Consider the following 17,008-nt stretch of genomic DNA (forward strand, 5'->3'; position numbering starts at 1 on the left):
TATATATATATATATATATATATATATATATTTATTTATTTATTTATTTATTTATTTTTTTCCATCTAGTTGAAGTTTATAGACTCCAAAATTTATCATAGGAAATATTCTGAATTCAAATTTTATCGTCATTATCTATTAAAAAATTATGTGTCAAGTCAGTTTTTTCCAGAAAAAAGCTATCAGTGATTAATCAAATGAGAAATTGAAAACATGGCAAGTGTCGGATTATAATTTTTCTTAACATAAATAAGTGATTAATCATACATAAACACTACTACTAATTAATTTACTTACTGAACGAATCTTTATGGCTCGTGCTCACACGTTCAAATGAAGCTCTAAAATCTCAACAAACAGCAAACTGAAAAGGATATGCAATCCCAACATGGCTACCACCGCCTAGTATTTACCCAGTATTTATATTTCATTTTCTTCCTTAATTCCCCCAAAAAGGACCTTAGCTATGGCAAGTCCAAATTCTCTTCTTCTTCTTCTTTCGGTTCTTCTTGTTTATTGCCTCTCAATCTCTTTTGCTCACCCTTTAAAGCAAACACGAAACAAAACCCTGCCTATTTACATTCCAAGATACCCTAGACCTAGTAACAAATTAATGAACAAAATAGACTCATGTTGGAGATCAAACCCTAATTGGGCTTCTAACCGGCAAGCGTTAGCGGATTGCTCCATAGGGTTCGGAAGCGGTGCAATGGGAGGTAAAAATGGTGCGATTTACATTGTTACTGATCCATTTGACGACCCTATTAATCCCAAACCGGGCACACTCCGATATGGAGCAATCCAGACGAAGCCTCTATGGATCATTTTCCAAAGGGACATGAGTCTTGTACTCAAGAACGAGCTTATGGTGAATAGTTACAAGACTATAGATGGAAGGGGTGCTAGGGTTGAGATTGCAAATGGACCATGTATCACCATTGAAGGTGCGAGCCATGTGATCGTCCATGGGATTAGTGTACATGATTGCAAGCCAGGGAAGCCGGGCATGGTCCGGAGCACACCAGATCATGTAGGTCACAGAGTTGGAAGCGATGGAGATGGTATAACCGTTTTTGCATCAACGAATGTATGGATCGATCATTGCTATCTTGCTCGGTGCACTGATGGTCTCCTTGATGTGATCCATGCATCAAATGGTGTGACTATCTCTAACAACTACTTCACCGAGCATGACAAGGTAGGTGCAAATTTTGTATTCTCTTGTATTGAAAGTGAACCACTATAAATTTGTATGACACTTAATTTTCATACATTTCGATTTTATTGTTTATTTATTATTATTTTTGCCAAACCTCGATGAGCTAATGTTTACAATTTCTTACATTATATGTGTACAAATAAAGGCTCTAATTAATATAAGTTTTATGAAACTTGAAGGTGATGCTGCTTGGACATCAAGATGGCTATACAGCTGACCGAATTATGAAAGTCACAGTTGTTTATAACCATTTTGGCCCTAAATTAGTGCAAAGAATGCCAAGGTAACAACACAATTTTTTGTCATCATTTATAAGTTATTTAGTTTAGAAAAATTTCGAGACTAATTTTCGTTATTAAAACGTAGCGAATGATTCCAGGGTTCGATATGGCTATGCTCATGTAGCAAATAATAGGTACGATGAATGGATTATGTATGCCATTGGTGGGAGCTCAGACCCAACCATATTTAGTGAAGGCAATTATTTTGTAGCGTCAAACGATTCATACGGAGCCAAAGAGGTATCACCAATTCATCTCATATAAAAGTTTTAAAAAGTTAAGTAATTAAATTTAATACTGATTAAACAAAAGATTCGATTTCAAGCACTTCGCCCGTACTTGAGGAGACGTGTTAAAGACTTAAACAAATAAATAGCTTAAGTTTTTAAATGACGTGGTTTCATAAAAAAAAATGGTCTACTAAGTCGTTGCTCAGCTAAGTAACAATTAAATGGCACTCATTATAACAATCAAATAACACATCAATTAATTGTTGAATAAGTTCAAAGTAGGTTCACGAATTAAATTAGATTTGCTGAATTGATGTACCATGTTGAGCAACAGTATTTAGTAAATCATTTCTCGTGGATTAACATATTATCAATAATTTTGATCAAAATTTAGATATGGAATGTAATTATTAAATTTGTTTAAATTTAGTCTTCGATATCACCATCACGTGCCATCAAATGTTCGATACGAGTTTAAATTTAATAAAGCAAGACTTGAAACAGTTAGTACAGCGTTAATCAATCCCACATAAAAACTTAAACTTTTAAAATGGAACATATTTATATAATTCATTTAATCTTCAACACGTACCCTCACATGTCATCAAAAGTCTCAACACACGTAGAATTATTATCACGTGTAGCGTTAAGACATGAACTCAATGCCCGAGCTTAAAATCTCACAGAAGGGACAACATACATCTATTTACTCAAATTTAATCTTCGACGAGCTTTATTAAAAAATTTGGAACATTTTTTGGGTGTGTGTACATGCAGGTTACAAAGAGAGAGACACATGAGGGTAAGGGCTATTGGAAGAACTGGAAATGGAGATCTTCAAAGGATGTATTTGTAAATGGAGCTTATTTTGTTCAATCAGGATGGGGATATTCATCTCCCCTTTACTTCAACTCCCAATCCTTTGATGCTGATGCAGGATCATTGGTTCCTGTTTTGACTTCTGATGCTGGTCCTCTACAGTGTCATGTTCATCAACCATGCTGATCAATGATAATGTAGAAACTGCCTGTTTCATATATCTATTTATTTTGTTTTTTAATTATTGTACGAGTTTTTCATTAATTAAATCAAGTTAATGTTATTGTTTTCTGCATTGATACTTTTGTTTGAATTTCATTCAGGAAGATGGAAGGTGGTGTTGAGTAATTTTTTTTTTTTGAAAACACTCTGTATGATTTTGCTGAAATATTGATGGAGTTTGTCATTGTTGAGTGTCGATAGTTATGTACTTAATTTATTCTATGATTGTGAGTAATGGATTGTTACGAGTGCTTCTTATTTTCATTTAATTCAGAGTACAAGGATTTTATTAATATTATAGACACGAATTTAACGTAAAATCGTGTTTAAAAATTTGTAGTTAAAAATAGTTGCTCGAGCGACAACTGTGTGCTCAGCCTTGTAGTTCAGAGGGAAATGCTATTTACCTTTTGTACATAAATCTGAAATGAGATATGTAAAATACGTTGGACTCCTAATTAATTTTTTTCTAATGTTATATCAAATGTCTTGAGGAGATCTCTTCATAAATCTTGGCACGTTAATTTCTCCTTTCGCTCTATGCACTAAAAAATTGCCTTTTCCATCTATTTCGATAAATTTCCCGACCATGTCATCATAGCCGTAAAATGGTTGAGACGAGTGTAATATTTTCAATAGAATCAAAACCTATGCACAAATAAGAAATTGGATATTGGCTCGTTAGTAAGCTATATTGTGAACTCTGAACATATTATTGAAGAAGTTTAGACGTTTGTAGATTATAAATTCAAGTGTTAATTTGTAATAGGTTAAAATATAGTTAACTACATTACGATTTAGCTCATGTTTGACTCCCTTTAAGACATAGCAATTTATTTTTTATACTTATTTTTAACCACACATACATATAATAAAATATTTTGCAAGTAAATTCAAAATTTCCTACTTTTAATAATACATTCTGAAAAAAAGAAATCACAATTAAAACATCATTTTTACACAATAATAGCGGTCAAACAGACTTAATATTCAATAGGTAAATACATAATATTACATATCTGAAACAAAATTGTGTGTGAATATGAAACAAATCCCAATTCTCTCTCTATGTTGCTTGATGAAAGTGTCCAAAGAATTAGTGGATCTTCATTTCATAGTCAAAATTTTGCTCCAATTAAACCTAACCAAAACCCAAATTTTCCACGTCATAGAATAAGCCACGTGGTTGTTGGTTTGTGGTCAGCGTAAATCCCATTCAACTCCACTCTTTTTTCTTTTTCTTTTTCTTTTTCTTTTTTTTTGGTTTGATTTGACAAAATATTTATTTCTCCATCAAATATGGTTTTACCATTGAAAATAATAACTTAGAATTATTAACTTAAAAATGATGAAAAAATTGACTACCAATAGGGAGACTGCAAAGAATTAACAAACTACTGAAATTAACAACTGGACTGCATCAGCTAACTGCAATAGTCAATGTTTCGTTATTTGAATATGGATTTTAATTTTAGTCCAAATAAAATAATTCTCTCAAATTTTATTCAATTCAATAAATTAATATTTTTTTATTAAACAACGAGAATTAAAAATTAATCTCGTGTTTAGTACATTTCATCTCAGTTACAAGAATTATTTTTTGTCACTTCGTCCTATTCATTATACCTCAAGTATAGTTGCATAGATATTCCTTTGTATCAGCCACTGTTTGCCCTCCATTAAATTACATTACATTACATTCTATTTTTCTCTTTCTTATTTTCAATTACATAATCTTCCATAAAATAATATTACACGTAAATCGAAAATTTTTCCTTTTTTTTCAACCACTCATTTTTTAAAAAACACTATTCCGTCCATTTTCATTTCTAGAAAATGGGGGTCAAACAGGGGCTTAGCCCATTCCACCACGGCGACCAACCTAGTTCATCACGTGTTTACTTTGCATTAGATATGACTACTGTTCAATTTCAATAATTTTAGAACTATTTTCAAATCAAATATTTTTAAACGATTTGAAAAGTTCAAAAACAATATCAAACCAAATCATTTTTGTTATTTGGTTTGACTTAAAATCACGATTTTAACAATATAAAAATAACATCTTTCAAACAAGTGAAAAAATAAATGTATAGATCTAAAATATCAATATAACACTTAAATTGAAACCTTATAAATAACAAAATTACACTATTAATATATTTGTCTCAGTACAAACATAAAGCAATAAAACAATGCAAAGTTAAACTATAATATTTAAGCTTCCAAAATGCATTTTTTCCTAAATAGATAAGAAACATATTATCTATATATCATAAATCATTGTTTTCCTAAAGAGCCAATAAAATGTTACAAGTAGGTAAATTCGTTAAAATATAAGTTGCGCTAATAAATCATATATTTTAAGTAAAATAAGTATTTTTTTCAGAAAATTAGATGAATTGTTCAATTTAGTTTGAAATGTTTTTAATTATATATTAAAATCTAAACTGAACTTTTTCTCAATGATTCAGTTCGATTTCAAACAGAAGTGTTACCAAACCTAGTATTTCAAAATTTTGGTTTCAGTCTGATTTGAGGGGTTGAAAGTTTTTTTTTTATTTATTTTTTTTAAATTCATGTAAAATTTCTTCCAAAATTGAGATTTATTTGATTAATTATACTACAAAATTATTACTAAGATTAATTTTAGACACAGGCAAACAGCGACGGTAAAAAATCGTCGTTTTAATCCAAGTCTCGGAGCTTAAAAGCAAGTGACGCAGTCCTCGGTTGACCAATCTATCGCCAACACACAAGTATATACTACGCGCCACCAAAATTACACACACACTGGCCGAGTCGTCAGCCACCTACAAAAGATACGACCGTCAAATCCGTTGACTTTCTCTTTTCCATTTTTCATCACGTGGAACCCGCCGCATGTATCGGGGCCGGTGTTTTATCATTACCACCTCCCTCCTTTTTTTGGGTATTTAGCAAAAACAAAATCCCTAACGTTTGTACTTATTGTGAAAATGGTTCCTATTGTTTTAAACATGCTATTGACACCCTAATTTCAAACATTTCTTGTAGAATTGGTCTTTTCCGTCATATTCCATTAAATCATTCAGTTAAATATGTGTAATTTGATACAAAATGCTCTTATCATTTGCTTTAATTGCGCAAATAATTCCTATCATTTCAATTTTGACATTTGGACACTCATATTGATATTTCTTTTGTTTAAAAGGTCTTTACCATCAATTTTCTCCATTATAACATTACAAAATGATTAATTTATCATCATCTTTAAATAACCAAATAGAAAATAGAAATAATATAAACAAATTGTATCTAAAATTTCTAATTTTTAAAAAAAGTACAAATGAGTATCAAAAAAATCATTTGAAACATTCTAGTAAACAAAAACATTTCATCTTCCCAATTAACCCACATACGGCATATCCTACGGTCATCCCCTACACTCCATCACCACCGCAAAATTAATTACAGATATAATTAACAACACAATAAAGGTAAAAAAAGAATTAAAAATCGAAAAAAAATTATAAAAACAAAATGGTGTTTATTCCTCATCAAATATTTTTTTTTATACTTTTAATTCTTTTTTTTAATTATTTTGGTGGTGATGGTGGTGGTAGAGGATAGGCATATGGGTAGGGGTAGGTGGGTTATTTAGGAATATAAAATATTTTTAATTAGAATGTTCTAAATTTTTTTATGTGAGATTTGTTTGTAATTTTTTAAAAAAATTAGAAACTCTAGATACAATTTTTTTATATTATTTCTTTTTTCTATTTGTTTATTTAAAAATGATAATAAATTAGTCATTTCATAATGTTATAATGAAAAAAATAGACGCAATGGCCTTTTAAGCGAAGAAATATCGATCTGAATATCCAAATGTCAAAATTGAAATGATAAGAACTATTTGCGCAATTACAGCAAACAATAAGGACCTTTATATCAAATTACACATATTTAACGGAATATGACGGAAAGGACCAATTTTACAAGAAATGTTTGAAATGAGGGTGTAAATAGTAGGTTCAAAATGATAGGGACAATTTTCGCAATGAGTACAAACGATATGGATTTTTATTTTTATTTTCCTAATTATCCCCTTTTTTTCAATAGCGAACGAGTCAAACTCAGTCTTGACGAAATTCACACGGAATCACCCTCTCTCTCTCTCTCTCTTAAATTTTCGGGTTTTGCCAGTCAGACAGGGCCAAATCACAGATCCTAAAATTTCTCTGTCTAAAATTGTGGCTCAGTTGCCACGTGGCAACCAACCCTGACGCTCCAGCTTACGTAACTTTGTCATATACCCCACCCCACCACCCAAAACCTTTAACTTTGCAGTCTACACTTTTAAGAATTCAATTCATTTGATTTGAATCTTCATACTAAGGATTCCATGGTTCTTGTGAATTTGAATCGTAGGGAAGATCAAGCGAGTTCATCGTCTATGGCTTTAGGTGAAGTAGACTTCTTTTCTGATAAGACTGATCATATTCATATTGCTGTTGTCAACAAGGAAGATGATTCAGTCACCCCAAGAGAATTAGAGTTGAATGTATGTAGTCTATATATCTCGTCTGCATGTTCGATTTTAATTCCATTCATCTAAAAGCTTAAGTTATTAAATTAATTGTAACTATTTATCTGTTTCTGCTTTTGCTTTAAATATAGACTGGTTTGCAACTTCTTACTGTTAATCCTGGAAGTGATCAATCAACGGTAGAAGACGGGATTTCATCAGATCGAGATAGGGTGGAGGATAATAAGCTAGACAAGAATGAAGTAAGGAGATAATAAGATTAATGCATAATATTATTAGCCTTACAAGCTCTGAATTCTTATTTGGTTCTTTTTGCATATTTCTGGATTAATTAAGTTGGCAGAATTGCAAGTTGAGCTTCAAAGAATGAATTCCGAAAATCAGAAATTAAGAGGGATGTTTACTCAGGTCAACAACAATTATAATGCACTAAATATGCAGCTTGAAGCACTCATGCACCAACAACAAAATTCAAGTGAAGAAAAAAGGAAGGTAATCCTCGTCTGAGGAGGATTATGTAAGAAAACTTTATTAAGTCTGCGATAATCGATTGTTAATATTTTGCTATTTGTTTAGATTGGGGAAAGAAAATCTCAAGAGAAGAAAGAGAAAAATGTAGAATCGAGAGTTTCAAGACAGTTCATGGACTTGGCCCCGGCTGCGGTGAATGAGACGGATGAACCATCAAATTCTTCATCAGAAGAAAGAATACTCTCTGAATCACCTCACAACAACATGGAATTGTTAAGTAATAAAAGGATTGGAAGGGAAGAGAGCCTGGAATCAGACTCCTTGGCTCCTCTCAAGGTTCTGAAATTGAATCCCTCGAAGCTTCTCGATCGTTTACCTGAGTCTACCGTGAAAAAAACTAGGGTTTCAGTTAGAGCAAGATCAGAAGCTCCAATGGTACTTACTTATTTTTTTTAATGAATAAGCAGTAAAATTGAGTTATAAATCATATCAAGTAAAAAAATGTGACATCTACTCAAAATTTTATTGAGAAAAAGGATTAGTTTGCTGTTATAGTCATCATCATACGTTGTTATCATGGAGCTAAATCCATATGTGAATTACAGATATCTGATGGATGCCAATGGAGAAAATATGGACAAAAAATGGCAAAAGGAAATCCATGTCCACGAGCTTATTATCGTTGCACTATGGCAGTTGGTTGTCCAGTACGCAAACATGTATGTTCATGTTCATTTACTTGGCAAAATCTATAAATTTGAATGTTTTAATGATAATATTTTAGAACTGAGGTTAAAGTGGATAGGATTAATACAATCCTCATTACTATTTTGATGGTTGTTGAACTTTTTCTTTTGACTCTAATATCCCATCGATTTCATCTCAAGGTTCAAAGGTGTGCCGAGGACCAAACAATCTTGATTACAAGCTATGAAGGTCAACATAATCATCCACTGCCTCCGGCTGCCATGGCTATGGCTTCCACCACCTCTGCCGCCGCCAATATGCTTCTTTCCGGATCCACCACGAATACTGATGGGTTAATGAATACAATTTCTCCGGCGAGAACTATTCTTCCTTATTCGTCTAACATTGCTACAATTTCAGCTTCCGCTCCATTTCCAACTGTTACATTAGACCTCACACAACCTCAAAATTCATTACAGTTCCATAGGGAATCACCTGCCCAATTCCAATTCCCTTATCCACTGCCAATGACTCAAGTTTTTGGGTCGAAATATTCGGGGCTCCATGTGTCTCAGGATATCAAATCCACCTTGCCAAGCCAGGCGGAGCACCACCAGTCCTTTAGCGACACACTTAAAGTTACAACGGCAGCCATTGCCGCCGATCCTAATTTCACTTCCGCCCTTGCCGCCGCAATCACCTCCATCATTGGTGGCGCACATCCAGTCGACAGTGACAACTCAGCCAACGATAATTCCAAATAACGTGTTCATGCTTTTTGAATATATGTATTAATTACCCCTCAGACAAAAAAGTTACTTTCTTTTCTCGTTCCATGTTTTAGTATATACACGTCGCATTATTATTTACACCATTTGTTTTAGTGAGATCGAAGACTGTAAGTTTTGGGTTGCTGTTTTTGTGAGTCCAGTCCACTTGTTCAAAGACAGTCCATTATAAAGCGAACATGATGACCTGCAAATGGAGGAATCTGGAAAGTTTGAAATCGCGATTTCAAAACGCATCTTTAGTCTAATGAAACGGTTTGTGTGGATTGAAGACAAGTGGCAGAACATCAGCTGTTGGATCTTTTGCTCTCATATAAATATGCGTCTTGAGATTTTTTAGGGTTACGTTCTGTATTCTGAGGGCTTTCTTGGCTGCATGCCTTCTCATCTTCTCCGTTCTAATTTTTGGTCTTCTCTGAAAATACCGAGTGTGATTTTGAGAGAATTAGTAGAGAAACTCTTGTGTGATTTCTACTGTGGGACGATTGTGTTGTACTTGTGATTTCTGGGAGCTTTGTGTTATGTAAATTGAACCTTACCTATTTTGGCGAATTTAGTGGATTCGAGCTTAATCCTTTATGAATGTTCAACGGGAGACTAAGCGGTCGATGAACTTCCGGGGCCTTTGGCCGAAAAATCTCGTGTTCTTTATTTTCTGTTTCTGGTTTGGAAAATTTTGATTTTATTAGTTGAGTATTTTTGGTGGAAACTCAATTCTGACCTACAAAAACTATGTTAAAATAATCAAACGTATATTCTGAGTCAACAAATCCAGCCCTTACGAATCTTCAATCAAGAATGTCAGATAATCACGTCGAGGAACGGGCAGTTTACGCCTGTGAATGTGCCTCTTTCATAACTTTTCGGCTCTATGAGCATGAAAAATAAACTATGGTTAATTTTTACTTGTAAATGCATGCAATCCCAAGTGCATGCATGCTCACCTTTGCACATTTAACCTGTTCTAATATTTGTTGATCGTAAAATCTGCCCGATCGAGTGACCAACAGAATTCCGGTCACCTCATCGTCCACCGACGCATCACATGCTTACTGAAACACGCCATGTAAAATTGGATTAGCTAACTTTCAAATTGAAAATTTTACCGAAATCAAATCTGATAATGACGGGAAATAAGCTGGTTTTAAATAATCACGTGGAAAAATATTAGTCAATGAATTAGATATTTTTGAGTATTTTATTGGAGAAGTGAGATACGTTATTCACTTTCGTGCACACATACCATAAGATGTGCCTACCAATCATATTTGCATAAAATATTTAAAACACAATTAAATGTTTGACTTTGGGTGTCACGGTTGTACTACATTCACTGTACAACTATCTTTACCGATTTAATCTGCTTGTACAGAAAAATACTTCAGAAAATTGCACCAGTGGGCACCATTCTTTACATGTAGGAATGCTTTCCAATGATTCTCACCTTGTGATTCCACATGGTTATATCTGTGATATAAACAATGGGGAGGGAGAAAAATAATCATTGACTACTTTGTTAATTATATAATCATTTCATCTTCTTAGTCCGGTTCCCGTCCCTTGTGTCGAAATCTTTTTTGAAAAATTGGATCATTAGGCCCATCACTTTAGCTGAGCCCGCTTAAAAGAAAAGAAAAAAAAAGGTAATTTTAAAAGAATTCAATAATACAGTTGAAAAGTTATGGTTTTGCAGGTGTGGGCTGCTGGCGGCTGTGGAGAAGAGCTGTTTTCTTAGCCTTTTTTTTGTTAATGATCAAACGTGGTGGCGAGAATAAGTGGTTTGCGATGGTGATCGTGGGTTGCAGAAATGATGGTGGTGGGAATGGGTGAGGAGAGAAGCTTGGTGAGTGGGGACTGGAGGAGGATTGTTCCATGGACGGATCCAGGATTGGATTCAAGATCGGACTACAAAATTTCAAATCGAGCTACTATATGGAAAAAAAAAATTTTACGCATAAAAAATTAATTTTTTACGCCAAAAAAAAATAAAAAATACTTTAAAAAAAAACTCTTGAGCCTGAAGGGAGGGGGCTACAGCCCAGCCCCCCTTATACCCGTCTCTGGTTCCAGCAGGGGTGGTGGCCTGACTCTTCTCCGGTTCATGTTTTGAAAATATTAACCATAAAAGAGGCCGAAAAAAAGGCCCAATAAAAATTTGACCAGCCGCGAGTGTATTCTTGCTCGGCCTTCAAAATCAACACTAGACCAATAACTACAAGATGCAGGGAAAAGGGGAAAAGTTCATATCTAAGAAATTAAATATGATCTATTTCAAAATTAAGAAACAATGTTTCAAATTTTAAAAATCAGGAATTAATTAATTTTTATTTATGAAATAATTAATTAAAAATATATTTTATTAATTCAATGTATTAAGATCACAATTATATATTATTTGGTGACAAATTATCGAAATAACCGGTGACAAATTATTTTTCAGTCACATATTATTTATTAGTCACAAAATATTCAATATATTGGTCACAATATCAAATAATTGATCACATATTATTTATTAATAACAAATTAATGAATTTATTTGGCACAATAACTAAATAATTGATCATAATCCCTCTTTAGACAACCCCAACCCAACACAGCCCCATCACAACCATCGAAACCACCATCTCACCATCACCAACAAAAAAATCCTCAAACCTACCATCACCACCGCTATCGTCGCCCTCATCGCCACCACCACGATCGCCATCGTCATCGCAACCATTCCACAATGACAACCATGACATCGCTACAATCATCTCACCATTACCATCTCCATCACAGTCGCGACCACCACCACCATCACCTGAACCAAAAATCACAGCTACCATCTCCTCTATCTTCATCTCCACTACACCACACCGCAACCACAATCCCCACTAAAAAATCCCCAAACCTTTGCCACCACTATGACCACGTGCAAACAACATCCACAAAAACCCATCACAAATCTAAAATCACTACATAGCCACCGTAAACAAAACATAATATAACTGAAAGAATAAAGAATGTTGGCTTCGAGCGACGCTGTGCACGAGGCGCCTAGCAACGAGCACGACTACTGCAGCAACGTCGAACACAGCAGCGCTGTCATCTCCCACTGTGAGCATGCGCTAGGTGCCGCGCTCATTGTCATCACCTTTGTTTGTGACGTTGCTGTTGTGGCTTCCAACAACGCTATTACTGTGTCATTGATTGCTATGCGCCGATGGTGGATCTCTCGACGACGAAGATGATAGATAAAGAGAATATAAATGAAAAAATGATTTATGGTGGTGTGTGCTGTAGATTAAATTATTTTTATAAAATTATTATTATTATTATTTAAAATTTATAAATAACCATCAACTATTTGCCACCATCCTATTAATCTACAGCACACACCACCACCACGATAGCAAAAAATATCGTAGGATGGCGAGGGGTGGTCGCAAGTGATCGTGGTGGTGGTGACACGTGACCAACTATTTGCTTAATCCATAATCAACTATTTGGTTATTTGTAACCAACTATTTGATTGACATAAAAATTCGATAATTTGTGAATGAAAAATAATTTGTGATCAACTAATTTGAAAATCTGTTATTAACAAATAAATTATAACTTATAAATTTTTTGATTTGTAATCGATGAAATAAATTTTGACTTATCAAATTTTTTGCTAGTAACCAATTAACTTGATAATATGTGACGTTGTGACCTATAAGTACGCACCTTTGACCATTAATTTCATAATTGTGATCAAAATATATTTAATTAATAAATAACCGAGTTTTGAATTTTGAAAGTTAAAACATGAAAATTGAATTGCTACCCAGTGAATTTTTCCCAATGAACAATGCCTCCCAGAACTAAAAAAAAGAAAAAAAAGAAAAAAAAAAAAGGGTTCCTTCAGAGCTCAATCTTAGCCTCATTAGTCAAATTTATGATACAACTCCAATAAGATCAATTGAACCTACATTACACAACAGTAATTTTCCAAATAATCATCAATATTTCTCCATGCTATAACTTCGCAATTTTGTTCAGACAAAAAATTGAGCAAACCATCACGGAGAGGATGTATGATTTTCGCTATCTACGTTCTTCATTTTTTCTTCCTATGAGACCCTCCTTTTAACCATAAGACACAAAATTCGGAATAATAAAGAAAAAACACAAGACATGTTTCTTTAAATAACCTTTTTGCTATTGGAATGTGACAATTTTTTATCTAGAGATTGCAACTGGGTTCGAAGGTTCTGATTTTCCTCAAGCAGGCGATCATATTCAAGAAGAAATCCTTCTGATTGTTTCTTTAAAGCTGTAGCATTGGCTTCTGCACTGTTTGCCTCTTTAATCTTTTCCTCGAGCTTTGACTCCAACTGCTTAATCCTTTCATGCGATGTAGTCTTCTCTAGTTTCAAGGCTATGACTTCCTCGGAAACGGGAGTCTTTTCATCCTCAAAAGCTCGGTTCTGTTGCTTTACAGCTTCCATGCTCTTCCTTCTTACGCGAAGTTCTCGGATATAATGATGTAGTCTATCAATCATAAATGCTAGGAACAAGGAAAACCCTGCAACAATTTTTACAAATTACAAGGTTGTGAACACGAGCGCCTTATTTCAGTCAATGAAAGAATAATATAGTCATAACTCTTGCAAGTCTTCTTTCTCAAGTTACATGTTAACCGGATTTGAAGGAAAAATTTAGGGGTTGTTCTCTTTGGCGTTTTCGAGCCGTTTTCTATTTTTGATTTTTCAAAACGTTGAAAACACGTTCTTCTTCCCATTTTTGATAATGTGTTTTCCAAAACAAAAAAAAATTTTGTGAAGAAAACACAAAACGGGCAAATTGATGTTTTGGACATTTTCTTCACAAAACCCACCAAAACACCAAAACGCGAAAAACGGAAAATCATAGTGACCCATCTCTCGTCTCTCTTCCTTCTTCCTTCTCTCAAGCCATCTCTTCCTTCTCTCTTCTCTCTGCTCGACGCTGGCGACCGTCTCCATCTCCTCTCTCTTGACGCCGACTGCAAACGCGGGGAGGCGAGGTTTGTAGCAGCGCGAAGCTGTAGTTCGCCCTCTTTTCGATTTGCGCTTTTGGGGGGGCTTTTTGGTTGTTTCGATTTGGCGGCAATGGGCATTGGTGGTGGCGGCGAGCAGGCGGTAGTGTTCTATTTGTGGTGGTTTTAGTCGACGATGGTGTTGTGGTACGGTGGATGGTGTTGACTTTGGCAGACTGGCAGTGGTTGATTTTGGTGAATTGATGGTTCATGGTGGTTAAATTGATGAATTGATGGTTCATGGTGGTTGAATTGATTAATTGAATCATGGTCTTCTTCCCTCCTTTGTGTCCCAGTCTTCTTCCCTCCTCTATGGTTCTTCTTTCTTCGCTGTTTTTGGTGTTTTCTGTGTCGACAATGGTTGATGGTGGTTGTGGGTGGCGGTGGTGGTGAACTGTGTCAGCAATGGTGATTGGTGGTGGAGATGGTGATTGTGTTGATTTTGGTTGGTAGTGGATTGGAGGTGGTGGCAGCAGCTTTGTGGTAGTTTCTTGAATATAGTAGTATAAAAAAATATTTTCAAAATTTCAAAGTAAATGTGTTTTCCCCTTTTTCGTTTTGAGAAACGGTTTTGAAGAATGACAAAAAGAACACATTTTCAACAATTTCAAAATAGGCACTCAAAACACAAAATCCAAAATGAATTCAAAACTCAAAATACAAAATTGAAATACGAAGAGAACAGCCCCTTAATTTCCGCAAGTGTAAAATACAAAATAATCCTTCGTCAGCAAGTTGAAATTCAAAATGGGCATGTACTCAAGAGTCTCCACATATCAATTATTATGCCCAAATCATATCTGACGACAAACAAATTACTCAACTATTGCCCTAGATATATTGGAAATGAGAGCTTCTGGTGTGTGATTTGGAATAAACATCAATTGGAGCTAAATCCTGATCTACTATGTCCTCACAATCTATACTCTAAAAACAAATTTCTTTGGTCATGATTTAGGCACAAGTATTAGACCATTAGGGGTACTTTGTCTCCACTAGTAGATGATAGTAGATGTTTATAGCAAGTCAAATTACCAAAACGTGACACTGAATATCAGTTTGGACATGAGTTCAATACAAATGAAATTTCTCCTGAGATGTCCTATGCAGCATTAACAAAGTTAAATTATGAATATGACTTTACTTTTTTTTTTTTTTTTTTAATATGTGCTTGTATGGTTAGGTTTAGAAGCTGCTTTTTAAGAAGTACATAAAGTAGGAGCCACAGTTATTGCATGAGACACACAATTTGTTTATTTTAAGACACGCAAAAAGTAGTGGGCCCTGTACATTTAAGCACTTATATGCAAACCCAAACATGTGCTAAGAAAGATGAAACACAAATTTAGTACAATGTTCAACGCAAAAATGTATAGCTTTCCCACATATATAAGCCATTAACGAGAAAGGCAAATTCACGCTAGATAGTTAATATTTCAAGGAAAATAATCCAATTAAGCCAATCAACCAAGTTTCACAAAGGAGATTACGTGACATTGATTTGCTGGAGTGTAAGTGCTTTTGAGTAGCTTTCTGTTCACGAATAAAATGCAATAACATGCCGTGAGATTCACTCAAATCCAAGCTTCTTAATCTTTTCCCGACACCCTTTTTATGGTTTTAAACTTCCTGACCAATTAGCCATTGTGAAAGAGAAATTAACCTAATTATGAAACTTCTACAAGGAAAGTTAAAAATTTTACAATAGTAAATACAATTTTTTATACAATAGAAACATTTAACTCAAAAACAAACAACAAGAACACACAATTAAAAATAAATAGCCACGATTACATGCAATCTATCAGTAATTCACAGTTACCAACAACAGGTAATCTTTATAACATATAGATTTTGCAGTGCAGCATATTTTTGTGAAAATTTCAGATTTCATAGAGTAAGGGACTAAAATTGAAAAACAACTATTACCCATGAGAGAAGCTTCAAGAAGATGCTTAGCAAGAAGAATCTGATCAGTAGTGTTGACGTCACCATCATCAATCCAACGCCTATGGATCGCCACCACATTGTACCCGCTAGACACCATCACTATAAAAATAGTCCCCGCCACAGTCTTGACCACAATTGGGCCGCGTCCCCTCTTGACCCGGTCAAGGCCCATTATAGCCAGCTTCCTAAATGGCGTTTTGAACACAAAGATCACGATCAGTGCCATTTCCGCGAATATCAGAGTAAAGAGCAATTGGATCATTTTCTCCCTCCTTTTCTGGACAGTTGAGATTTGATGTTGCGAGGGAAATTGAGGGCTGGGATTTAAGGACTAAGTATAGATTGATCCAAGGAATGAAACCTGAAAGAGAGAGGGGACTGGGGTTTCACAATTTGTTGTAAGCAAGATCCGAACTCCCAATCATACCATTTTATTTAAACAGGTGGGGTCGGAAACGGGTCAAGTCGAATTGATGAATACTTAAGAATTGGTTGTTCACACAAATCAAAGGAAATTTGAAGAGTACTTGCATTCGCCAATAATTTTTTTTTTCCAACTATACCCTTGTTTGATTTCCATTTTTCCACCAAAATGCATTATTCATCAGTAATTTGACACTATTTCAATCCTACACTCTTTAATAAAATAATATTACACGCAAATACATGACTTTTCTTTATTTATTAACCACAAATTTTTCATAAATATACCATCCAAAAATGCAATTTTTTTTTTTTTACCTAAACGGAGGTCAAACAAGGGCAT

General features: G+C 34.4%; 3 protein-coding genes across 3 annotated transcripts; 2 read left to right on the forward strand and 1 right to left on the reverse strand.

Annotated features, from left to right (window-relative positions):
- The first annotated feature begins 466 nt into the window (after positions 1-466).
- Positions 467-2,752, forward strand: LOC111400715 (putative pectate lyase 2). The gene is made up of 4 exons (XM_023028105.1): positions 467-1,198; positions 1,399-1,502; positions 1,599-1,740; positions 2,508-2,752. The coding sequence occupies exons 1-4, from the start codon at positions 467-469 to the stop codon at positions 2,733-2,735; spliced, it is 1,206 nt and encodes a 401-aa protein (XP_022883873.1). The 3' UTR covers positions 2,736-2,752.
- A 4,358-nt stretch (positions 2,753-7,110) lies between these two features.
- On the forward strand, positions 7,111-9,828 carry LOC111402422 (probable WRKY transcription factor 31). The gene is made up of 6 exons (XM_023030713.1): positions 7,111-7,314; positions 7,431-7,541; positions 7,636-7,791; positions 7,876-8,205; positions 8,376-8,489; positions 8,658-9,828. Exons 1-6 carry the CDS (start codon positions 7,156-7,158, stop codon positions 9,219-9,221), a joined length of 1,434 nt encoding a protein of 477 aa, XP_022886481.1. The 5' UTR covers positions 7,111-7,155; the 3' UTR covers positions 9,222-9,828.
- Positions 9,829-13,134: 3,306 nt separating this feature from the next.
- LOC111402423 (B-cell receptor-associated protein 31-like) lies at positions 13,135-16,707 on the reverse strand. Its single transcript, XM_023030714.1, has 2 exons — positions 16,222-16,707; positions 13,135-13,800 (listed from the first exon to the last, which is right to left on the reverse strand). The coding sequence occupies exons 1-2, from the start codon at positions 16,502-16,504 to the stop codon at positions 13,418-13,420; spliced, it is 666 nt and encodes a 221-aa protein (XP_022886482.1). The 5' UTR covers positions 16,505-16,707; the 3' UTR covers positions 13,135-13,417.
- Positions 16,708-17,008: the final 301 nt, after the last annotated feature.

The sequence above is a fragment of the Olea europaea genome, chromosome 10 (genome assembly GCF_002742605.1).
Source record: "Olea europaea var. sylvestris chromosome 10, O_europaea_v1, whole genome shotgun sequence".
Lineage (NCBI taxonomy): Eukaryota > Viridiplantae > Streptophyta > Magnoliopsida > Lamiales > Oleaceae > Olea > Olea europaea.

Coding starts and splice junctions, on each gene's coding strand:
- LOC111400715 (XM_023028105.1), top strand. CDS start 467: ATGGCAAGTCCAAATTCTCTTCTTCTTCTTCTTTCGGTTCTTCTTGTT. Junction 1,503..1,598: donor TTAGTGCAAAGAATGCCAAG/GTAACAACACAA, acceptor GAATGATTCCAG/GGTTCGATATGGCTATGCTC. Junction 1,741..2,507: donor ATTCATACGGAGCCAAAGAG/GTATCACCAATT, acceptor GTGTACATGCAG/GTTACAAAGAGAGAGACACA.
- LOC111402422 (XM_023030713.1), top strand. CDS start 7,156: ATGGTTCTTGTGAATTTGAATCGTAGGGAAGATCAAGCGAGTTCATCG. Junction 7,315..7,430: donor CAAGAGAATTAGAGTTGAAT/GTATGTAGTCTA, acceptor CTTTAAATATAG/ACTGGTTTGCAACTTCTTAC. Junction 8,490..8,657: donor GTTGTCCAGTACGCAAACAT/GTATGTTCATGT, acceptor TTTCATCTCAAG/GTTCAAAGGTGTGCCGAGGA.
- LOC111402423 (XM_023030714.1), bottom strand. CDS start 16,504: ATGATCCAATTGCTCTTTACTCTGATATTCGCGGAAATGGCACTGATC. Junction 13,801..16,221: donor TCTTGAAGCTTCTCTCATGG/GTAATAGTTGTT, acceptor AAATTGTTGCAG/GGTTTTCCTTGTTCCTAGCA.